This window comes from Cucumis melo, chromosome 2, assembly GCF_025177605.1.
Source record: "Cucumis melo cultivar AY chromosome 2, USDA_Cmelo_AY_1.0, whole genome shotgun sequence".
Classification (NCBI taxonomy): Eukaryota; Viridiplantae; Streptophyta; class Magnoliopsida; order Cucurbitales; family Cucurbitaceae; genus Cucumis; species Cucumis melo.
In genome coordinates this window covers 17,954,766-17,979,152 of record NC_066858.1, presented here as the reverse complement: position 1 = coordinate 17,979,152, position 24,387 = coordinate 17,954,766, and the positions used below count along the sequence as shown (strand labels likewise).

The 24,387-nt window shown below is 37.5% G+C and overlaps 3 protein-coding genes across 3 annotated transcripts; 1 reads left to right on the top strand and 2 right to left on the bottom strand.

Annotated features, from left to right (window-relative positions):
* Window positions 1-98: 98 nt before the first annotated feature.
* Window positions 99-2,850, bottom strand: LOC103501565 (chloroplast processing peptidase). The gene is made up of 5 exons (XM_008465176.3): window positions 2,081-2,850; window positions 1,619-1,756; window positions 1,107-1,193; window positions 833-900; window positions 99-603 (listed from the first exon to the last, which is right to left on the bottom strand). Exons 1-5 carry the CDS (start codon window positions 2,612-2,614, stop codon window positions 435-437), a joined length of 996 nt encoding a protein of 331 aa, XP_008463398.1. The 5' UTR covers window positions 2,615-2,850; the 3' UTR covers window positions 99-434.
* Window positions 2,851-3,201: 351 nt separating this feature from the next.
* LOC103501564 (pentatricopeptide repeat-containing protein At5g21222-like) lies at window positions 3,202-6,047 on the bottom strand. The gene is made up of 3 exons (XM_008465174.3): window positions 5,899-6,047; window positions 4,463-5,371; window positions 3,202-4,324 (listed from the first exon to the last, which is right to left on the bottom strand). Exons 1-3 carry the CDS (start codon window positions 5,959-5,961, stop codon window positions 3,467-3,469), a joined length of 1,830 nt encoding a protein of 609 aa, XP_008463396.1. The 5' UTR covers window positions 5,962-6,047; the 3' UTR covers window positions 3,202-3,466.
* A 7,692-nt stretch (window positions 6,048-13,739) lies between these two features.
* LOC103501574 (uncharacterized) lies at window positions 13,740-15,628 on the top strand. The gene is made up of 2 exons (XM_008465181.1): window positions 13,740-14,991; window positions 15,138-15,628. The coding sequence occupies exons 1-2, from the start codon at window positions 13,740-13,742 to the stop codon at window positions 15,626-15,628; spliced, it is 1,743 nt and encodes a 580-aa protein (XP_008463403.1).
* The last annotated feature ends 8,759 nt before the right edge of the window (window positions 15,629-24,387 follow it).

Genomic DNA, 24,387 nt, shown 5'->3' with positions numbered 1-24,387 from the left:
GTCAGTGAGAAAGTAAGAAATTCAGAAGAGGATACGTTTTACAGATTCTCATCCATGGCTGGTATTGATCACATGTACTCCAACTTATGCAATGGTCCTTTCAAGAGAACATATTTGTATACCATCAAATAACTTATTGATCAATTGGTTTCACTAAGAATGACAATGTCACTAGTTCAGAATCTTCAGATCTTTCAACTGTGGTTGACGCATAAGAGAGACGGGACTGAAGTTCAAATTACAGATAATTGATGGTGTTGAGTCAACTAGTAACTTGCAAAAACCAAGACCAATAATATCTAGGGCCTTACACAAAATGGCCAGTTCCTCAAACTACAAATAAAAAGAGCTTGCAAATAATAAGGTAACAAATGGTGACCATAAAGGCATTTGCAGAGGGACGAACTGAACTTACAGGAACATGACCCAAACCGTTATGGTTGAGAATTTGTGGTCTGTAGGCTGGAAATTTCTGGTGTGGAAGGAATGCTCTCTTCCTTATCAATAGCACAGCTCGGGTCAGAAACTGTTCCACCGATTCTGTTAGGAGGCCAATAGCGGAATAATGATCTCCCTATTATATTCTTGGCAGGAAGAGGACCCCTGAAAAAATTAGTATAGTCAGCTATCAGCACAGAGAAGAAAATAATTTCTAGGAAGTGCCTGAGTTAGCTTGAGTTTGACATAAACTTTTGGTTATATGAACAAAACTGTTATACTTTTCTAATGTATCAAAATATTTGGTTATATTCAGAAGTCTTATACTTAAATACACTTCTTTTAAAAGACATCTTACACGCAGTAATAGTGAAGAGATGAGTGGAGACTTTACCAAACATGAGAATCATAGCTGTTATTGCGATTATCACCCATCACGAAGACTGAGTTTTCTGGCACTTGCTGCATCAAGGAATGAAAGAGGTGTAATGTATATCCATGCTTGATATAGATTTCATTAAGTGAAGAAAATATACTCTCTTTTCATCCAACCGAAATGAAAACTCATCACTGCCTGTACTCATCAATTGTTGTCCTATAAGGTTGTCATATAAAACTATGCCAGGAAGTTCCTTAAAAAAATGCAGAAAAAAGAAAGTAACACTTACAACTGGAGTCATATCATATGATGGTGGTTCAAGGATAAATTTTTCGTCTCTCTCAACCCCATTAACGATAAGTTTTCCCTTCCGAACCTGCAATCAGTTCATGTACCAAGTCAAGAGTGAACCTAAAACACATATATATTTGATGCTTAAAAAACACATAATCGAAAGCAGGAGATTACAACCATAAATATGTTTTGTTCCACAATAGTTGTAGACTTAATACTTATTCACCAAAGTAAACTTGACCTAATGGTATTGTCATGACCTCTGTCCCGAGAGGTCAGAGGTTCAATCCCTCACCCAGGAGTTGTTGGTACTCAAAGAAAAAAAACTAATATTATTTATATTTTTCAATCCTATAGTATTATTAAAGTATCATTAAATAAAAAGATGGTAGAAGTATCTGTTTTCGAGTGATCTAAATCAGTAGCACCAAGACAGATGAAATGTACAGCAACATCAGATAATGATCCAAAAAAAAAAAAAAAAAAGAATCCTGTAAAAATTCTCACCTCTACAGTATCACCTTCTTTAGCAACAACTCTTTTAATGAAGACATCTTCATCTGTATATCCTACCTCCTGAAGCACTGGTGGGCTTTTAAATATCACTATATCATTAGCGCAAGGCTTCCTAAAATAGTATGTGACCTGTAAAAGACATTATAAGCATTTATTTTCCATGAAACTATGATCCAAATCCCCAAAATTTGATAGACAGAACGGTAAACATAGATCTTCTCCCTTTATGTCAAAGTCAAACACTACAATGGAAGAACTTGGAACAAAGAAAATATGCAAAGCAAATTTTTACTTTGTTATTCATTAACAAATAGGAGTAAATCAATAGGCAGTTCAACTCTGAGACACAAACTTGTTGCCATATGAATATGATATTCCAATCTATATAAAGTTTCCATTAACCATGAAACACAGTTGCAAAGTAAGATTAACAATAGTGAACAAGATTTCTACCTTCTCTGCTACAAGTCGATCCCCAACATCAAACGTAGGGTACATTGATAGCGAGGGAATGTACCTCGGTTCTGCAATAAATGTTCTGAAGGCAAGAGATATTGCTATGGCTGCAAAGACTGTTTTAGCGTCATCCGAAGTTAAATTCAACCATTCAGGAAGAAACCCAGAAGAATCCTTTTGGTTTTCCACCTTCCCATTATCATCACTTCCATCGCCACCGCCACCTCCATCACCACCGCCGCCGGTGTCTAAAACCGACCTAGTTTTTTCGTCAGAGTCATTAACAGCACTGCAGCGACCCCTCTTCAAGTGGGTTCCATCGCTCGGAGGCTTAAAGGCTAGAAAACTATAGGTTCCGGATTGAATAGAGCGATTGGCGAAGTGGGTGTGTGCGAATTTGGGGGAATTGGGGATTGAATGGAGATTGAGAATTGGGAGATAGGAAGGACTATTGGGTTTCGGGAGGCCCGTACGTTGTAGAGAAGTGTTGTGAAAAGATGGAGCTGAAGAGAAGAGATGAAAAGAGAGCATTCTCTGTGGCGGAGCTGTGGTGGCTCGGTGAACGATTTCGAGCTGCTAGATTTGAAATTGGGGGTTCCACAGAGGATGAAAGTAGACGACAACAAAGCAGGAAGTCCACTGGAATTTAGATTAGATGTGAATATATTTGCTCTTTCGAAACATGGTCAAACCATGGTCTTTCTATAAGCTTATTGATATAAATAACATTGGTCGTTACAATATCTTCTGACAAATATAGGATGGAAAAAGTTTAGAAAGTCATAGAGATAATTCATTTTCTCACGGGACCGGTTCCTAACAGAGCGAGGATGGGGACGAGGATGCGAAGCCCCTTCTTAACGGAGAGAGGACGAAGATGGGGATGAAGAAGGCAGGCGAGAACGAAGATGGAGAAGCCATTATGAGCCCGTCAACAACTCTGGAAGTTTGGTAATTTGACAGGAAAAAAAAAAAAAAAAAACTTTTCTCTGATACTGTTCAATAGAAATTGTAATTTCTTGACATGTTTCAAAACTTTACGTCATCTAACAACCCCAGTGAAGTGGGTTTTGGAACTTCTCGGTTAGAGTTTCAAATTTTCCAGTGGTGCTGGTAGCTAAAATGAACCATCAAGTGGGTAGTATAAATATTATCAGAATAGCAAATATACATGTGATCATGTAGTTTGGATTTTGGTCCTCAAATTGAATTTACATCGTCTACATGAATTGGGTACACTTGAATTACACAAAGTCATCCAAAACAAGGGTAAAGTATTTGTAATGCTTAACCATTTATAATTTTAGATAGCAAGCAAGATTATATTTATCAACTTTTTAAGATCGTAGATTCAGGGAACAGCTGGTCGCCTCCTTGTCGTCACTAATGGATGAACATCATTCTGCAAGTTGTAGTAGCATGCTGCCTCCATATCCAAAACTGGGTCTGGTTCTGGATATGGAATAGGATCAATGGACGAGATGGGCGGGTCTGACGAAGGAGCATCGAAGTAGACGTGCTCCGTGGACGTCCAGATGGTACTTCAACTCCTTTTGGGAGTGTCCTGCTTCTTGTTTGGGAATAAGAAGATCCATTACCGTTGGATACGATCACTATTTCTGATTTGAGAAGATTAGAATAAGATGCAGGTGGGCCTTCCTCCTTGTGAATTCTCTCTGAATTTCTCCATGGAATTTCATTATCCTCTGTTCTTTGAGCCATGGCATCATTTACCATACCGATTGAGCGCCAAGCTTCAGATACAAGCTTGAGAGTGCTGTCTTCGGGAACAACATTCTTTTCCTCCATCATTTGAAGGATCTCTTCTGCTCTCCATGGCTGTTTGGCTTCTCCATAGCCCCATATTAAGGTCTCAAAGGTTTTCAAATTGGGAGACACATCCATGTCACACATACGCTCAAAAACCCTCCATGCCTTCTCCATTTTACCTGCAGTGCACCAACCACTAATTATAGTCGTGAAAATCACGACATTTGGTTTCACTCTATATTTGCTCATGGAATTTAGCAGGGACTCGGCCTTCACAGGCTCACCAGCACGGACAAACCCTTTTGCTAGAATGCTGAAAACATGGATATCAGGCTCAATGCCAGATTTCAACATGTCATCAAAGATTTCTTGACATTTGTCCATACGCCCAGCTGAGCTCCAACCATTCATAATGGTGCTAAATGTTATCACATCTGGTTTTACACCAGATTCTTCCATCATTGTCAATGCCTGCTCAAGTTTATAATCATTATCCATGCGATCAACAACCACTTCAGAAGGAAGAAAAGTTCACCAACAAGGGGGCATTCGACGATCACACAAAAATGATGTAGAAAATGAATGGAAAAAGTATGAAAAATATTGTACCTCATCAACTCCATCCGAGTCCCCAATATCTAGGAAGCCCTTGATAAGAGAGTTGAAAATAACAAGGTTTGGATGTATTCCGAGATCCCTCATTCGATAGACAACCCTTAGAGCCTCAGCCAAGTTCCCCTGTTCACAATAACCACCTACGATTATTCCACATGTTCTCTCGTTGGGATTTACCTTCTTGTTTAGCATTTCCACTATTATACTTTCTGCCTTGTTGGTCTCCCCATCCTGAGCATATGCTCTTGCCAATGTGTTATATGTGACAACATCAGGTTGAACTCCAGATGCAAGCATCTGATGCACTACATTCCATGCCTCCTTTATATTTTTCTTTTTACACAAAGCTCCAACAAGGATATTGTAAGTCCTGTTATTGGGTTTGAGATTTGTAGTCCTCGTCATTAATTCTAATAACTTCATAGATTCTTCAGGTTTACGAATGATTCCATAGCCTTTGATGAGAGTATTAAAAGTGCTAGTTGTTGGCTTACATCCACTCTCCTCCATCTTCTGAAAAATTTCCATGGCCTCTTTTACATTGCCAGATTCAGAAAAGGCATTGATTATGGCATTTAAGAATATGGAATCGGGTTTAGTGCCAGTTTCTTCCATTTCTGACAGAAGTCCTGAAATGGCCTTGAAACGCTTCTGCCGGGTCAGAGCAGCTACAAGAGCTGTGTATGTCACAGTAGTTGGTCTGTGTCCTTGTTCTACTAAACTATTGAAAATGAATTCAGCTTCTTGAGGCTTCCCTCTTTCAACCAAGATGTTCATTAGCTTTGTTCTTGAACGAACTGTTCGGCAGCTATTGTTACCCAAACAGAGAAGACAACGGGATTGAATTTGTGAATCGACTGGAGTTGAAACTAACTTCACTTGATTCTTCTGGAGACATGATTCCTGCAAAGTTAGAGTAAATATTTCAACAAACAAAAGGATACCGTGAAACATGTGCAAAATATAGTGAAAAAAAGAAAAGGCTACGACTATAAGGATGACAGCAGAAGACTTTGGAGTGTTTGAATTATATGAGGAAAACATTCATTTAATATGTTTCCAAAAATCACTACAAATGTTTTCAAGTGTTTACCAGTTTTTCTTGAAAAAAACAAAAAACTTCATATACAGTGAAACATAATGAAAAAAAAGGAAAAGTGTTTTAGTAGGTCTCAAATTCTCAGACGCAATATAAGAAAACCTAATAATTTGTTGAGTAAAATCAAACGGAAGAACCGAAACTCACCAAACAGCCTTAATAAAAGAAGAAAACATTTGATTTTATAAGCATAGCCAACCAAGCAGATGATTTACCAAGTTATCGAAGTGAATTAGATGATTATATAGGTCATATAATTGAAAAACAGGACACTTTGTTCTATCATTGACAATGAACACATTAATAATAATGCGAGTGCTTCCCAAAGTACCATTTCTGGTGATCCTTGAGACAGATTTTTGCTTGCAATCGTTCCCTCTTTATGAACACCCATGAAAACTCTGGTTTTTGCTGGCCGGACTCTCTCAGTTCTGCTTGGCCTACTCTTCAAACTTTCGCCTCACCATCAGAAAATCCCAATTTATTATAGCAACGTATTTCACTGCCACTGAATAAGTGAAGATGAATGGAGATAAAGCTCCTCCAATATGAATTCTACAAATAAAAACACAAGAGAATCAAAACCCTTATTCTGTTCAAATTCTTCCATCTCCAACCAAATTCTTCCGAAACCCAAATTTCCAAAAGTGAAATACAAAACCCACACCAGAAAAGCTATATCCAATTCAATCAAATTGATGATCACAAAAACACCCATTTAGTTTTTGAAAAGTAGGTCAGGACTGAAATTGCATTCAAGTAAGAAGCTAAAGGGGATAAGGAGGTACCTTTTCAGCTGGGCAGGTGCAGGAGGAGGAAGAGCAGTTGACGGCGGTGCATTTGCATGAAAGACGAGCAGTAGAAGCAGCTTCTCCATGTAAACGAGCCAATATCGTTTTCTAGTGGCCAAAGTTTGTGTTGTGAAATCAATTGGAGATTCTTATCCACAAATTTTTATCATTTTCAGATTTCTTGATGCCTTTTTGAGGCTGCCAAAATTTTTTAAATAAAATTAGAGCCCAATGGCTGATAGGGAGCAAGAGTGGCCACGATAGCATTTACACTCCACATCCATACGTGTGTATATACTTAATGTTATATATTCGTTTTTGAATTCGAAATCGCTTTACAAATATAAAGAAGAAAAGCGAGGACGTAGGTCCACTCCTCTACCTGCTCGAAGGGAAGTCTGACGTATATATATATGTGTGGGCATGGGATGACCAATTTTTCTTTTTTCAGCTATCCCTTCCAAAATAATGAAATCCAGGAAAAAAAAAAGTTTGATATTTTCCATCAACTTTTGGAACATAATTTTGATTGTTTTTTTTTCCTTAATTATGATGCCATACACGTTCTTTGTTGTTACAGTTTGTGTGTAAGTTTATCGACTCTAATCTTCTCATAATATTATCTTTGATCACTGTGATGTTGAGCTTATCACACAAGTTCAATTAAACATACAAGACTTATAGTAAAGACTCTTATTTGGATATTACTTACTCTAACTCTACTGATAAGTTCATATTTTGTTGACTCTTATTTGGCTAAATAAAAAAATGTTCCTCAATTTTGATGTTTGTGTCAAAAATATTCTTAAATTTCAAAAGTTTTAAAAGTGTCCTTAAATTTTTTGGAAAGATTCGAAAATATTCTTGTCTTTAGTTGTGAATGAAAATCGTTAAAGTTTTATTTAAAAAATAATTTTGAACTACTGAAAAGCTTCAAAAAATAATTCTTGAGCTTAAAAAAAAGTTAAGAAATATCCTTATTAATCCAAATTTTACACCAATTTTCTCATTAAGTAAAATTAAGATCACATTTTTAAGTTAAAACCATAGTTTTAAATTTATTTGACTATTAACATAATAGATTATCAACACAACTAATTTCAATAATTATTATTGTAATTAACATGTAGTTAATTGTCAAAGTATTTGACTATTAACACACGATGATAGTACGATAGATCTATCAGTGTGAGATTTTTGTTTGTTTGACGTTATTGTTTTAATATGTTTTAACTTTAAGGACAATTTTTTTTTTAACTTTGTTAGATTTTGTGAAATTTTATGTTTTAATCAAAAGATTTAAAATATCGATGTTGATTGATATGAAATTTAAATTTAGATGGATATTTGTGGAAAACTACAAAAACAAAAATTCAAAAAATAACTTTAAATTAGTAAATAAATATTTTATTATTTTCAAATAAACAAACATGTCTATCATTTATATTATATTTATACTAGTGTCATTTTCACATTTATTGTATTTACATTTCTTATTGAAATATCGATTTGCCCCTCATATCAATATCAAATCCATGGAAATGTGAAAAGTATAAAATATCCACATATCAATGATAATTTAAAACTATAGTTTTAACTTAAATTCTTTGTTTTTATTTTGAGTGCTAAAAAATTTGGTGTAAAAATTGGATTAATGGAAATATTTCTTTTTTATATAACTTAAAGCTATTTTTGGAACTTGTTGAGCAATTAATTTTGGCCAATTAAATTCCACCACGTCATCACAATAAACATTTTAATAATCATAATTTGATTGGGTTTGGATAACTAAGTTTTCTTGTACCCGATCTAATTATGCCCTAAATATAAATTAGGGAAAGAAATAATGGACCAAGCCCATCAAACAAGTGGGCCCGAGCACGAACCCAACAAGCAAATGAGCCCAAGCCTAGAGTGCCAGGTGGGCTCAAGCCCAAGCCCAACAAGCAAATGGGCCAAGCCTAAGTCCAACAAACAGATAAGCTCAAGCCCAAGCCCAACAAGCAAATGGGCCAAGCCTAAGTCCAACAGACAGATAAGCCCAAGCCCAAGCTCAACAAACAAACGGGCCCAAGCCCACCTAAAGCCCATAAAATTTCTCTATAAATAGAGACATCTACCATTCATTTGGGGGACCTTTGATTGAAAAGAAGAATACAAGCTCTGGAGAATTGAAGACAAAAACTTCTGAAGACTCTCAAGACGTGCAAGTTATCATCAACCTCGAAATCATCCTTCTGAAAGATCGAAGACTTGGAAGATCAACCTTTCCTTGAATTCCAGAAGATTGAAGCTCGAATTGACTTGTAGTTACAACTTCTTGAAGATCGAAGACCACAAAGTTCTAAATTTTACTTTTTGTATTCGAGAGAAAGAATCAAATGAGTAAATATTAGAGATTGTATCCACAATACATAAATCAATACAAAGTTCGATTCCACGAATTAAATTTCTCCTGAAATCTCGTGTGAACAATTTGGCACATCCAGTGGGACCATCTCTACCTTTCATCTCTTTCTCTTTTTGAAGAACATCCAAAGAAAATCATGACATCTCAAGGCAACACTTCCAAAGCTCTCAGTGACATCGGCAAGCGGCCAAACACTCGCAGCCACTCAAGGGAGATTCAGTCATCTGAAGATATGCCTCCTTTTGAAGTTGCAAAGAATATTTGGAAGCAAATCTCTAAGCCACCAAAGGTGGAATTGTAATCAAAGAGAATCCTGCGATTGACGAACACAACTCGTTGTCTGATCGCTCAAACGAGGAGGCGCCACAGCCAAATATAATGTCAGTTATGGTAACTGATGTGGATACAAGCTAAGACAGAATGGCAGAGCTAAAAAAAAAGGTTAATATGCTCATGAAGGCGGTTGAAGAAAGGGATTTTGAGATCGCATTGTTGAAGAATCACATCGAAAGTCGTGACGCTGCTGAATCAAGTCACACACACTATAAAAAATGTTAACAAAGGGAAAGCGATTATGCAAGAAAGTCAACCACAAAATTCTACCTCGATTGCATCGTTGTCTGTCTAGCAGCTGCAAGAGATGATTGCAAACTCCATCAAAACTCAATACGGTGGACCTGCTCAAACGTTCTCTTTATATTCCAAGCCATATACGAAAAGGATTGACAATATGAGAATGCCACATGGATACCAGCCACCCAAGTTTCAACAGTTCGATGGAAAGGGCAATCCAAAACTTATGAAACTGCTGGTACACGAGGAGATTTGTTAGTCAAGCAGTTCGTTCGAACTCTCAAAGGAAACGCCTTCGACTGGTACACCGACTTAGAGCCTGAATCCATTGATAGTTGGGAGCAGCTTGAAAGGGACTTTCTCAACCGTTTCTACAGTACCCGACGTATTGTTAGCATGATAGAGTTAACTGCAACCAAACAGTGAAAAGGTGAGCCAGTCATTGACTATATTAATCGCTGGACAACATTAAGTCTTGACTGCAAAGATAGATTAACTGAATTATCAGCTGTTGAAATGTGCACTCAAGGAATGCATTAGGGGCTCCTGTACATCTTGCAGGGAATAAAACCCCGTACCTTTGAAGAGTTAGCAACCAGAGCTCATGATATGGAGTTAAGTATTGCTAATAGAGGAAACAATGATCTATTAGACCCAGAAATTAGAAAAGAAAAGAAAGAAGTGAAGAGCACCTAGAAGGTATTAAAGGGTGCAACCAAGGAGGCTATGGTCGTCAGTACAACCCCTTTGAAGCTTGTCTCAAAGGAAAAGAAAATGGAAAAACGCCAAGACGAAGGCGAAAAAAGACATCCAACATTGAAAGAGAGGCAAGAAAAAATTTATCCTTTTCCAAACTCTGACTTACCTGATACGTTAGACCAACTACTGGAAAAACAACTCATTCAACTCCCCGAATGTAAACAACTTGCAGAAATGGGAAAAGTAAACGATCCCAATTACTGCAAATATCATCAGGTCATCAGCCATCCCGTTGAAAAATGTTTTGTGTTGAAGGAGTTGATTCTAAAGTTAGCTCTAGACAAAAAGATTGAGCTAGAACTTGATGATGTGACACAAACAAATCACGCCGCAGTAATCATACAATCAGATAGTAGATTGTCTGCTATAGGGAGTCTAATCCAATTTGGATCGTTGGAACCTGTTGTTATATATTCTTCACCGGAGGATTTACAAAATAATGACTTCCGGGCTGATGGCCTTAAGGAAGAAGAAAAACAAGTAGATAATGTTGAGGAGGGATGGACGCTGGTAACGCGTCGAAAAAAGCACAAGCAAAGTTTTTCCCAAAAAGAATTTGGCTCGTACCGAACATACATGAGCAAGGGTAAGTCTCAGAGAAGAAACACAAGAAAGAACCTGAGAAAGTTTCTACCGATTATTGAAGAAAGTGAGGGGCTTTCTCGACCACAACGACCGATAATTCTAAAAGACTTCTTCCCTAAAAACTTTCCAATGGAAATAGTCTCGTGTCATACTACCAGTACGACGGAGGAGGATGCTTTCCCCTTAAATGCAATGAAGGAGACACCCAGGCCAGAGGATTTGCTTTCTTTAGGCATAAATGATTTGTTGACACTATCACGAGAAGTTAAGGATACAATCATCGAGATATTAAAAAATGATGATCTCTCGACTACTGTTACATCACCAACGAAGGCGTGTGATTCCTGTTGTATGTCCATATCATTCAGTGATGAAGATTTGCTACTTGGGTCAAAGCTTCATAATAGACCTTTATATGTGTCAAGATACGTTCGGGAGCAAAGGCTTAATCAAATTCTCATAGATAAGGTTCCGCCGTCAACATTCTGCCCAAGTCAACAATGAATCAATTAGGTATCTCAGTAGAAGAGTTATCAAATAGTAAACTGGTGATTCAAGGCTTTAATCAAGGAGCACAACGGGCAATAGGCACTGTTCGTTTGCAGATCATCAAAGGGGATTTGCAGGCAAGCACAATATTCCATGTGATCGATTCGAGGACTACTTATAAAATGTTATTGGGACGTCCATGGATACATGAAAATGGAATAGTAACCTCCACGCTTCATCAATGCTTCAAATTTTATAAACTGGGAATTAGGAAGGTTGATGCTAACTCTAGGCCATTTACAAAGGCTGAGTCTCACTTCGTTGATGCAAAATTTTATACAAAAAGTGAAGACGTGAGTGAAATCATATCAACTGAAGTTCCAGTGACTAAGGGCACTTTTAAGAACGAGCAAGAAATGATCACAAGCAAGAAAACAAATAAAGGGGATGCACTTAATAGTCAACAAAATGGTGAATTGACGACCGAAACTAAGTTAAGGGCGCCAAAGGCTGAAAAGATAGCAACCTTACAAAAGGAAGTCTCGAATCCCCCTGTTTTACGTTATATTCCTTTGTCTCGACGTAAGAAGAGAGAATCACCATTCGCAGAATGTTCAAAAAATCTGACGATAAAAAATACCGAGATATTAAAGGAAAATTTCACCGCACCGCTTACCAAGATAGAGAAAGGAGAAGCGAAAAAAATTGAGAAAAAAGACTTAGAAGCATACCTTCCAGAAAGACGAACAGTGGAGGGATTCGACCCAAAGGCATATAAGTTGATGGCAAAGGCGGGTTATGACTTTACAACTCGTACTGAGCTTAAAAGCGTGAAAATATTTAACGAAAGGCCTGAGCTTTCCCCTACTCAAAAGAAGCTTAAAAAAACAAGGATATTCTATACCTAATTCCAGAGCTGGAATTGGATATCAGTCTTCTGAACCAGTCCGAATAATTGGTAAAGGAAAAGCAAAAGTTGCTAATACATGCCACATTATAGTTGAAGAAAGCAAAGATTCTAAAGAGGGTAAAAAAGATAGAAGTTAAAGAAGTTCAGTTTTTGATCGCTTTGCTTTTTCTGCTATACGTCCTTCAGTCTTCCACAGGGTGAGTACATCGATAGCGAAAGACAGTAATCAAGTTTCAACCTGCAGCTCCACTCGACTTTCTGCCTTTCAAAGGCTAAACACAAATGCAAAGAAAGTACAATCTATAAGCCCAACTCCGACCACAAGAAAATCTGCCTTCAAAAGGTTAAGCGTGTCAGTAACAAGAGGCCAAAAGAAAGCCTCCATATCCGTCTCAAACAAATCTAGCCTAGTGACAGAAGAGGAGGAAATTCGTAGTGCATTTCCATCAAGAATGAAAAGAAAGATGTTCGTCTCAGTAAATACAGAGGGTTCATTGAAAGTAAAGCGACATGGTGTTGTTTTTACTCGACCTGAAGATAATGAACCAGAAGATGAAGTAGATGTGGCAGGTTGTTGCCATGTTACAATAGAAGAGACATCTGATCATGATATATTTGAAGAGGATGCCGAAGCGGCTCCGTTATTACTTGAGGATGGGGGTCAATCAACGATTGACGAGTTAAAAGAAGTCAATCTTAGTACGAAAGAAGAACCTCGTCCAACCTTCATAAGCACCCAACTTTCTGACAATGATGAAAATGAGTATGTAAACTTACTCAAAGCATATAAAGATGTCTTTGCATGATCATATAAGGAAATTCCTGGACTCGATCTAAAGGTGGCCGTTCATCGCTTAACGATCAAACCAGAGCATCGGCCAGTCAAGCAAGCCCAACGATGATTTCGACCAGAACTCATTTCTCAAATCGAGGAAGAGGTAAATAAGCTCATTGAGGCTGGATTTATTCGTGAAGTCAAGTACCCAACATGGATAGCTAATATTGTTCCTGTAAGGAAGAAGAATGGCCAACTACGTGTTTGTGTCGATTTTCGCGACCTAAATAACGCATGCCCAAAAGATGACTTTCCTTTGCCTATCATGGAAATCATGATAGATGCAACTGCAGGGCATGAAGCTTTATCTTTCATGGATGGGTCGTCATGATATAATCAGATTAGAATGGCTCTAGATGACGAGGAGAAAACAGCATTTCGAACTCCAAAAGGTATATACTGTTATAAAGTAATGCCTTTCGGATTGAAAAATGCAGGTGCTACATACCAGCGCGCTATGAAAAGGATCTTTGATGATATGCTGCATAAACACATTGAATGTTATGTTGACGATCTCGTAGTCAAGTCCAAGAAGAAATGCGATCACTTGAAAGACCTGAAGCTGGTACTTGATCGCCTCAGAAAATATCAACTAAGAATGAACCCTCTCAAATGTGCATTTGGTGTAACTTCAAGGAAGTTTTTGGGATTTATAGTGAGACATCGCGGCATCGAAGTTGATCACTCAAAAATTGATGCTATCCAGAAGATGCCAAGTCCGAAGAACCTGCACGAATTGAGACGATTGCAAGGTCATTTGGCTTACATTAGAAGGTTTATATCTAATCTTGCAGGTCGATGTCAACCATTCTAGAGACTAATGAGGAAGGATGCAGTCTTTGATTGGGACCAGTCATGCCAAAATTCATTTGATAGCATAAAGAAGTATCTGCTCAACCCTCCGGTCTTAAGTGCGCCTGCAACTAGAATACCATTAATATTATATATTGCGGCTCAAGAGACCTCGCTCGGGGTATTACTTGCACAAGAAAATGATAAGGGTAAGGAATCTGCACTCTACTATCTAAGTAGAACTCTGACAGGAGATGAATTAAATTATTCTCCAATTGAGAAAATGTGTCTCGCCCTCTTCTTTGCAATAGATAAACTGAGACATTATATACAAGCCTTCACTATACACTTGGTGGCAAAAGCTGATCCTATCAAATATATCTTATCAAGGCTAGTCATCTCGAGACGGCTCGCGAAGTGGGCTATTATACTCCAACAATATGATATTGTATATATCCCCCAAAAAGCAGTGAAGGGCCAAGCATTGGCAGATTTCCTGGTTGATCATCCAGTTCCATCAAATTGGAAATTATGTGACGACTTACTTGATGAGGAAGTATTATTTGTTGAAAGCATGGAGCCTTGGATCATGTTCTTTGATGGTGCGGCACGAAGAAGTGAAGCTAGTGTTGGCATTGTCTTCATTTCTCCTGAGAAACATATGTTGCCATATAGCTTCACACTCGGTGAATTATGTTCAAATAATGTTGTCGAGTACCAAGCCTTTATTATCGACCTTCAAATGGCTTCAGAATTTGGAATAAAGTGCATAGAAATATTCGGCGATTCGAAGTTAATCATAAATCAGCTCTCTTATCAGTACGAGGTAAAGCATCAAGACTTGAAGCCTTACTTTAGTTATGCTAGAAGATTGATGGACAGATTTGACAGCATAATATTGAAGCATATACCGAGATCAGAAAATAAGAAAGCTGATGCACTTGCAAATTTGGCCACTGCTTTAACAGCCTCAGAAGATATACCAATAAACATTTCCCTTTGCCAAAAATGGATTGTGCCTTCAATTGAAAGTCAATACGAAGAAGCTGATGTGATATCTGTGTATACAATTGATGAAGAAGATTGGCGCCAACCCATTATAGACTATTTGGAGCATGGAAAACTTCCCACCGATCCTCGACATAGAGCTGAAATACGTAGAAGAGCTGCGAGATTTATTTATTATAAAGACACACTTTACAGACGCTCATATGAGGGACTTCTACTGCGATGCCTAGGAAAAGAAGAATCGACAAAGGCCTTAGAGGAAGCTCATTCAGGTATTTGTGGTGCCCACCAGTCTGGTCCAAAGCTCCAATATCAGTTGAAAAGAATGGGTTACTACTGGCCTACCATGATCTACGATTCGATGCATTTTGTGAAGTATTGTGAGGCTTGTCAATTCCATGCAAATTTTATACATCAGCCACCAGAGCCGCCCATCCGACAATAGCTTCATGGCCTTTTGAAGCTTGGGGACTCGACCTGGTTGGACCTATCACGCCTAAATCATCGGCTGGTCATCCTTACATCCTTGTAGGAACTGATTATTTTTCTAAATGGGCTGAAGTCGTGCCATTAAGAGAAGCAAAGAAGGAAAACATTGTAAATTTCGTTCAGACACACATCATTTACAGATATGGTATTCCTCATCGTATCGTAACTGATAATGGAAGACAATTCGCTAACACTTTGATGGACAAGCTATGTGAAAAATTTAACTTCAAACAGTACAAGACTTCTATGTACAATGCTGCAGCAAATGGATTGGCAGAAGCATTCAACAAAACTTTGTGCAGTCTGCTTAAAAAGGTGGTCTCCAAGACAAAAGAGATTGGCAAGAAAAGATTTGGGAAGCATTGTGGGCCTACAGAACTACCCATCGTACTCCTACGGGTGTTACACTTTATTCCTTAGTTTATGGCGTTGAAGCAGTACTCCCACTAGAAAGAGAAATTCCTTCCTTAAGAATGGTGATTCCAGAAGGGCTAACTACTGAAGACAATGCTAGATTACACCTTCAAGAGTTAGAAGCACTTGACGAAAAGATACTAGAAGCTCAACAAGCACTCGAATGTTATCAAGCACGAATGTCAAAAGCCTTTGACAAACAGGTAAGGCCCCGATCATTTCAAGTTGGTGATTTAGTACTCGCAGTAAGAAGACCTATTATCACGACAAGGCATACGGGAAATAAGTTCACACCTAAATGGGACGGACCCTACATTGTCAAAGAAGTTTTCACGAATGGAGCATACAAAATCATCGATCAAGACAGATTACGAATTGGCCCAATCAACGGCAAATTTCTCAAGATGTTTTATGCCTAATCCAGTTATGTAAACAAATAATAATAATAATAATAATAATAATAATAATAAATAAATAAATAAATTTTGAACTACGTCATGACTTGATCCCTATATTATAAAAAGGGTACGTAGGCAACTTAAAGTTCACTTTAAGTTCAGTCGCATGTAAAAAAAAAAAAGTCATGTTTCATTGTCTGCTCATATGAAAACATGGTAAAATAAATGTAAATGTATATATATAAAAAAAGAATCCTTTTGCATTATAATTCAACAAAAATCTTCACATCTACAAGGTTTGCAGCAAAAGAATAAAGGGGCAAATGGGGCATAAATCAAAGCCTCCACTTGAAGTTCTTAAATTCTTCTCGTGCAGCTTCCATGCTCTGGCGAACCGTAGCTAGTGCCTCAATTGCTTCCTCAGTAATAGTAGGGGTGCTTTCAAGGGTATTGACTTCATCCTGGAGCTTGGCAACTTCTAGTTCCTGTTGGTCTATGGCCTCCGCTTTTCACAAGATAAAATCGACAGTTGTTCAGACTCATCATTTATGCTCCGAAGTCTCTTCTCCAGTTCCTTCCTTTCTAAAGATAACTCTGCGGTTCTTTCCTGAATAACTTTGGCATCTCCTCGTAGTTTTTTCACCAAAGTCGCCTGAATAACTGATGGCAGATGTCTTCTCATTTAATTGACGAGCTTTGTCCGTCGACAACAACTGTGCAGAATATGAAGATTGCACATCGTTAAAATTGTCTACCCTCTTAAGGTAACTATTTAGATACTCTTCAAGAGAAGTCAGGCCATCTGCATGGATCTTCTCAATCCCCGAGAGAACCGTCGCTATTTCTGGCCTAAGTCTTGGCATATATTCAAAAGGAGTTCGCATGATCTTATCTTGAATATCCTCCCACATACATAAGGCTGTTTTCTGGAAGAAGTTTGAAACCATCTTTTCACCAACCCACTGAGAAGGTTCAGGGTTTCTCGTAGTCTGTTTATTAGAAGCGCCTAATGGTAATTCAGAAAACTTAAGGGGAGCATGTGCTGAGCTAACTTTTTGTAAAGATGCTTTAGGACAGACACCTTCTTTGGATGAAGGGCTCTCAAGGTCTTTTCCCCCCACTGTCATCTTGCCTCGATGAATCTCCTCGAGAAGAGCAGATGGGCGTAAGGATTGTTCAGCCAGTTTATTGACGGGAGTTTTCGAGGTACCAACTTCCTCAAAGGTCGAATCAACTGCGTGAGGTCCCGTCAAAGATTCATCACTGTCTGGCTCTATAAGTCCTTCAAGATGATCGTTCAATGGTGACTGCAGAAGTAAACAATTAGTAAGTCACTTACGAAGAAGATGGACAAAATAAAAAAAAAATTAGAAGGGAAAACGTGCAAACCAGTGGTGGAACATCAGGAACTTCCAAAGCACTTAAACCCCTTCCGTCGGGATGATCACCTGATACCTTCGCTTTCTTCAAAGGTCTCTTCCAATGACGATCACTTTTGCTGTTATCGCTCTCATCTTTATGCTCCTTTACCTCCTCCTCAAGATTAGGAGTCATCGCCTCAACCAATCGAATTTCTTTACCACCCAGGTTGCTCCCTCAGTTCTTCGGTAGTCTAGGCTGTGAAGGGGGAGGAATGACACTACTCACCAAATGGTGTCTGTTATCCTCAAAATAGGTCCCGTGCTTCATGGTTCACCAGTCTGTAAATCGCTGAGTCACATGCTTGCAAGGCTCCAACGAACGGGCGGGCAAGTATAGCTCGGATAAAGTGTTACGCCTCGTACATATTCTCCAGTGATATAATATATTATCCAGCGTGATCGCAGGTGGCATGCCATATCATTAGGGATGTCCTGGTAAAAGCCAAATTGTCGTCCAAATCGATACGGACTGTATGATGTTATGATCCAGGTATTTTCGTAACGAGAGGACAAGTAGCAGGAACGCATGCTTACGAAATATGACGTTTACAGAAACGATGAATCATGGGTATCAACCATGCGTTCATGTTTACTCCTGTTCTGGAGGTTAGCGTGCCATTGAATTCTCGTACCATTATGGATTAATTCACGTGCCTCATATTCGCCAAAATAAATAGACCCGCCTTCACCTGAAAAATTAGTCATCTTGGGGCCTCGAACTTTCGTGGGAAGTGGATAATGAGTGTCGAAATAATAGGCTAATCAGCCATGGACGTAATGCATGGAAAAGTGAAAGTCCATGTGTCCTATCGGATTGAAGGCTTTGGTTATCAAACCTAGCCCATGGTATATGTTCGCCATTAGGCTTGCAGCCCTAAATACTCCAGGACAAAAAAACGATCCTTTCTGAGGAAATACGAAAAGGCACAACCAGCAAGATAAGAAGGCAGCTAAATACGTTTCATCCTTCAAATCATCCTTGATTCCAAGTTCTGCAAATAACATGCTCTCCCTAGAAGACCACTCACGAGCTTGGATCTTCGAACCATCAGGGTTTCGAGTAGATTTGGAGCGCAACGCCTCCTTTTGCTTTCGCGTTGTTGGCTTATCATAGTTCCTAGATCCAAGATACCAAAACGAAATCCAAGAGCCAATAGTTACTTGGGAGTCATTCTTAGAAGATGCCGAGCGATCATTCCTCTGCGTACAAACTATTGAGTAATACGCTTGGAAAAGATATTGGCAGGTCGTCGGAAGACACTTCGTCTTGTCCCGCGAGGTGGAGGTTAATTCTTTAAAAGAAGGGATCCTTTCCTCGTAGAAATCTCCCTTAATGAGAAGACCCCCAAAGGACCATAAGTCCCACAAAGAAATGGATAACTCGCCCACCATAGTATGAAGAGTATTAGTCGAAGGACACCATGCTTCACAAAATGCTCGAACAACATCACTGTTGCGATCATAAGTGTATAAAGAAGCTGTTACTGCACCATATAAACGAGTACTGTAAAGAAGTCGTGTATTTCGACCAACTACAAGCTCCAACCACTCCCAATAACAGTCAGTAAAGCAAAACTCTCCAGGGACCTTGGTCACAGTACCCCAATGTGTTTGGCCTTCAATTAAACGTTGTCCAAGAGTGAGAGCTCTGCTAGAATTAGGAGCCTCATTATGGATAGAAGATTACAAGACCCATGTGCTTTTTCCCTCAGACAAAGGTAACTCCACGGATAATCTGGGAAGAACTGAGTTGTTGTTTAAGCGTGGCCAATGATCTACAAAAGCGCCAGCCCATGGCTTCTCCACAATGAGATTAAGTCCATCTTCTCTGGGTTGATTTCTATCAGAAAGTATTACGAGATGTCGAACTCCAGACAAGAATCGTTCCGTGAAGTAAACCATCGTTCTATAAAAGTAAATCATCACAAGCAAGTTAGTATTGATGACATTGTCTTTGAACAAAGAGTATATGAAAACAAAGTTGATGAATCAGTAAGGCGTCATGACAGAGTTGCATCGTCTATCACAAACAAACCCCAGGTGTCAAGGAAGCACCAGAGCGTCATGATAGAGTTGCATCGTCTATCATGAACAAACCCTAGAAGTTGATGAATCAATAGGGCGTCATGATAGAGTTGCATCGTCTATCACAAACAAACCCCAGGAATTGAGGAAGCAGCAGGGCGTCATGATAGAGTTGCATCGTCTATCACAAACAAATCCCGGGCATCGAGGAAGCAGCAGGGCTTCATGATAGAGTTGCATCGTCTATCACGAATAAACCCCAAGAGTCGAGGAAGCAGCAGGGCGTCATGATAAAGTTGCATCGTCTATCATGAACAAACCCCAGAAGTTGACGAATCAGTAGGGCTTCATGATAGAGTTGCATCGTCTATCACGAACAAACCCAGGCGTCAAGGAAGCACCAGGGCATCATGATAGAGTTGCATCGTCTATCATGAACAAACCTCAGAAGTTGATGAATCAGTAGGGCTTCATGATAGAGTTGCATCGTCTATCATGAACAAACCCCAGGCGTCGAGGAAGCAGCAGGGCATCATGATAGAGTAGCATCGTCTATCACGAACAAACTCCAGGCGTCGAAGAAGCAACAAGGCGTCATGATAGAGTTGCATCGTCTATCACGAACAAACCCCAAGCGTCGAAGAAGCAGCAGGGCGTCATGATAGAGTTGCATCGTTTATCACGAACAAACCCCAGGCGTCGAGGAAGGGCGTCATGATAGAGTTGGATCGTCTATCACGAATAAACCCCAAAGTTGACAGTCATAGAAGCAGGGCATCCAGGAGATCGTAACTTCATATATACTCGCATAGGATCTTCAATTTTTTTCCTTTCTTTTTTAAAAAAAAAACGAAGAAGAAGAAGAAAAAAATCGTTAATAGTAAATAAAAAAAATGGGACCAACCTTTGATAGAGCTTCATGTTGGTGTGAACCTGAAAAAAAAATTAGGTAAGCTAGGGATAGAAAAAAAAGAGATTAACAAACAAACAAATAAATAAATAAATAAATGAAAAAAGTCTTTCTTTTAGAAAAGGTAATATATATATATATATATATAGAAAACAAAAAAAATAAAAATAAAAATAAATAAAAATAACAAAAAGAAAAGAAAAGAAAAGAAAAGAAAAGAAAAAGAATTATAAATAAATAAATAATAGACTTTAAAAAAAAGCAAACAAAGTGGAAAGTTAAAAAAAAAAAGGGGGGAAGAAACTAATTTTAAAACAATAATGATAATAATAGCAATAAACATTTATGAAAAAATAAAAATTAAAAAAAAAGAAGAAGAAAATTATAGAAATCATATATAAATAAATAAAAAAAAGAGATTAACAAGGAAAAAAAAAAAGAAGGTTAAAAAAAAGACAGAGAAAAATCTTTCTTTTAGAAATTGTGAAAAAATATGTATAAAAAAATCAAAAAAGAAAGGAAAAATAATTATAAATAGATATTATTAAAAATAAAAAAATAAAAAATAAAAAAAGAAGAAGACAAAAAACCTAGCCGCCGCACCCCCTTTTTTTCTCTTCCCTTTGTTCCTTTTTGTTTTCTCTCCGCACTTCTTCTTCCTCCTTTTTCTCTGTTTTTTTTTTCTTCTCTTTCTTTCTCCTTTCACCTTTTCTTTTTTCTTCCTTCTCCTCTACATCCCTCCTGTATTTTTTTTCACTCTATTCTTTGCATCCCATTCTTTTTCTCTCCTTCTTTCAACTTATTCTAAAAATTAAAAAAAAAAATGACGAACAAGCAATGAGTCTTCGTACGATGGTGCAGCGGCGGTGCAGACTAACAAAGGCGTGGGGCCGGTGGAATGAAAAAAAAATCAGCAAAAAAAAAAAACAAAGAAAAACCTTTTTCTTCTTCCTCCCTCTTTGACAATAAATAATGTGAATGTTGTGCCTCTTTGCATCATAGCATCAAGTATTTCTAGGGACTAAAAATAAATCATATCTAGGATTGTTGAGATTTAACATTAAAAATTGTTGAGATCTTCGTCTAAATCTTGAAGAAGTTTTTTTTTAAATCTTGGAGAAGTTTGAGATTTTTTATTTATTTATCTTTTTTTCTTTTTCTTTCGTTTTTTTAGAAAATATGTATCTATATATTATATATAAATAATAATAATTCAAAAGAGGAAGATATATATATATATTAAAAAAAAAACTTAAAAATGAATGATCGCCATTCATATACACATTTTTATCTTCCTTATTATTATTATTTTTTGTTTTCTTTCTCGTTTCTTCTAAATATGTTGAAAATATATTAAAATAAATAAATAAGTACTAATTTTACCTTCTCCCATTTCTCTTTTACACTAAAAAAAAAGAATTAACATATAGAGTCAATAATAATAATAAACAACGGCTTACATTCATGAATTGGCAATATTCCAATTTCATTACTTTTAAGCTTCAATCTTCCAATTACTATTTAAAAATAATAATAATAAATTAATTAATTAAATTTCACATAGTGTTTTAAACACTCATATCCGAATACATAGTGATTAATTTGACATTTTTAATGGGAGCCAAAATCAAGAACAAATCGCTTGTATTTTTTATCTCAGATTATTGTTTTCGAAATTCATCCACTCATGCAGGTGTACGAATCTCGAAAAAGGGCATTTGTTGAGCAATAAATTTTGGCTAATTAAATTCTGCCACGTCATCACAATAAACATTGTGATAATCATAATTTGATTGGGTTTGGATAATTAAGTTTTCTTGTACTCGATCTAATTATGCCCTAAATATAAATTAGGGCAAGAAATAATTGACCAAACCCGTCAAACAAGTGGACCCGGGCACGAACCCAACAAGCAAATGAGCCCAAGCCCAGAGTGCCAAGTGGGCTCAAGCCCAAGCCCAACAAGCAAATGGGCCAAGCCTAAGTCCAACAGACAAATAAGCTCAAGCCCAAGCCCAACAAGCAAATGGGCCAAGCCTAAGTCCAACAGACAGATAAGCCCAAGCCCAAGCCCAACAAGCAAACGGGCCCAAGCCCACCTGAAGCCCATAAAATTTCTCTATAAATAGAGACATCTACCATTCATTTGGGGGACCTTTGATTAAAAAGAAGAATCGAAGCTCTGAAGAATTGAAGACAAAAACTTCTGAAGACTCTCAAGACGTGCAAGTTATCATCAACCTCGAAATCATCCTTCTGAAAGATCGAAGACTTGGAAGATCAAACTTTCCTTGAATTCCAGATGAAGCTCGAATTGACTTGTAGTTATAACTTCTTGAAGATCGAAGACCACGAAGTTCTAAATTTTACTTTTGTATTCGAGAGAAAGAATCAAAGGAGTAAATATTAGAGATTGTATCCACAATACATAAATCAATACAAAGTTTGATTCCACGAATTAAATTTCTCCTGAAATCTCGTGTGAAAAGAACTTTTTAATAGTTTAGAAGCATTTTTAAAACAAAACTTTAACGATTTCTATTCAAAACTAGAGATAAAAGTATTTTTTAGCCTTTTTCAAAAGTTTAATAGCATTTTAGAAATTTTTGAGGATTTAGAGATTTTTTAGATACAAACATCAAAGTTGATGGACATTTTTTATAAAGTCGTTATCAAATTCCTGCTCATTATGACACTATTTTCCAGCGTCAATGCCGCTTTTTAAGTCCCAATGATACTATATATCTACAATTTTTATGGGACTTTTCCGTCCATGTACAAATCTAATTTTACTAAATTTGCTTCAACAATTAACTTTAAGTTTCGTTTTTCAGATATTCCTCCAAAAAATTTTTAAAGAAATTCGGGGGGAAAAAAACCTTTGATAATTTGCATAAACATTTCGGAAAATGCAATTTTGATTATTTTTATTTAATTGTGTTAGCAATGGATCTCGTCCACACTCTTTCTTTGTAAGCTCCTTGTGGGCTAGGCTTAAACTTCAACTTACTTCTTCTCGTCTTATCTCGCATTGGTATGGTGTCGAGCTTACCACATAACGTTGGTAAAAGATTATATAGTTAAGTGCAGGTTGTGTTTAATTGGGATCAACAAAAAAAATATCATCTCTAGTTACTCTTACAACTTTGTTTGAAGTACAATTTCCGTTTTTCCCCCATAAAGTTGAATATTGTACAAGCCTGGTCGTTTTTGGAAAAGTACAATTGTGTGTGCTTACAAGCATATGAGTGATCTATGGCTTCCATCGAGTACCCTTTGTAGTTACAAAGCCATATTGTCATTGTATAGTTATAAAGCCATATCAAAATTCGGCCCGACCACGATGCTAAATGGTAATTGTCAGTAACTACCCAAGGTTTACAAAACCTTTACTCTCAAACATGCAATCATCGGATAAATGAAAGGAATCAAAGAAAAAATTGCTCATAATAGTGTTTTAAATGTGCTCTTGTTCTGAAAAACTCCTTTTTGTATGATGGAAAGTGGTAGACATGCACAACGAAATTATGGATCAATTTATCCTAATTGCATCTAAACCATTTAGAAATTAACATGTGTCACTACCATAATTAAACAAATTAAAATTAGAGTTAATAGAAAATCATACCTTTAAAGCTTCCAGATCTTCGTAATCTTCTCACAGACACGAATCCAAGACCACCACTAGTGTTGACCCACTATTCTCTAGACTTAGAACCAAGTTGTGGGACTCGATAAGTGAAGGAATTAAGTGAGAGAGAGATGGAAATTGGAGGTATGATTTAGGTTTGAGAGTCGAGAAATAGGTTTTTCTTTTGTAAGTTAATAGCACAAAAATCGAATCTCTCTTGGACCAATGAGAAGGTGAGACCCCTTATTCAAAACTTGGATTAAGTTCTTAAGGGAATAACCTATCTACTAACCCTAAAGCGGGTAGGAGTGAATTCTGTCTTGCACCCAATGTCCCTAGCTATCCACTCGTTCTTATCCCTGAAATAGAAGACTTATTAG

What these genes read in the sequence shown, in the direction of transcription:
- LOC103501574 (XM_008465181.1), top strand. Translation starts at nt 13,740, where the DNA reads ATGAGGAAGGATGCAGTCTTTGATTGGGACCAGTCATGCCAAAATTCA. An exon ending in CTTAGAGGAAGCTCATTCAG is followed by an intron (nt 14,992 to 15,137) that starts GTATTTGTGGTG and finishes TTTATACATCAG; the next exon opens with CCACCAGAGCCGCCCATCCG.
- LOC103501564 (XM_008465174.3), bottom strand. Translation starts at nt 5,961, where the DNA reads ATGGGTGTTCATAAAGAGGGAACGATTGCAAGCAAAAATCTGTCTCAA. An exon ending in CTCAAGGATCACCAGAAATG is followed by an intron (nt 5,372 to 5,898) that starts GTACTTTGGGAA and finishes CTAACTTTGCAG; the next exon opens with GAATCATGTCTCCAGAAGAA. An exon ending in ACTCGGATGGAGTTGATGAG is followed by an intron (nt 4,325 to 4,462) that starts GTACAATATTTT and finishes AAACTTGAGCAG; the next exon opens with GCATTGACAATGATGGAAGA.
- LOC103501565 (XM_008465176.3), bottom strand. Translation starts at nt 2,614, where the DNA reads ATGCTCTCTTTTCATCTCTTCTCTTCAGCTCCATCTTTTCACAACACT. An exon ending in AAGAAGGTGATACTGTAGAG is followed by an intron (nt 1,194 to 1,618) that starts GTGAGAATTTTT and finishes AACTGATTGCAG; the next exon opens with GTTCGGAAGGGAAAACTTAT. An exon ending in AGCTATGATTCTCATGTTTG is followed by an intron (nt 604 to 832) that starts GTAAAGTCTCCA and finishes TAATTTTTTCAG; the next exon opens with GGGTCCTCTTCCTGCCAAGA.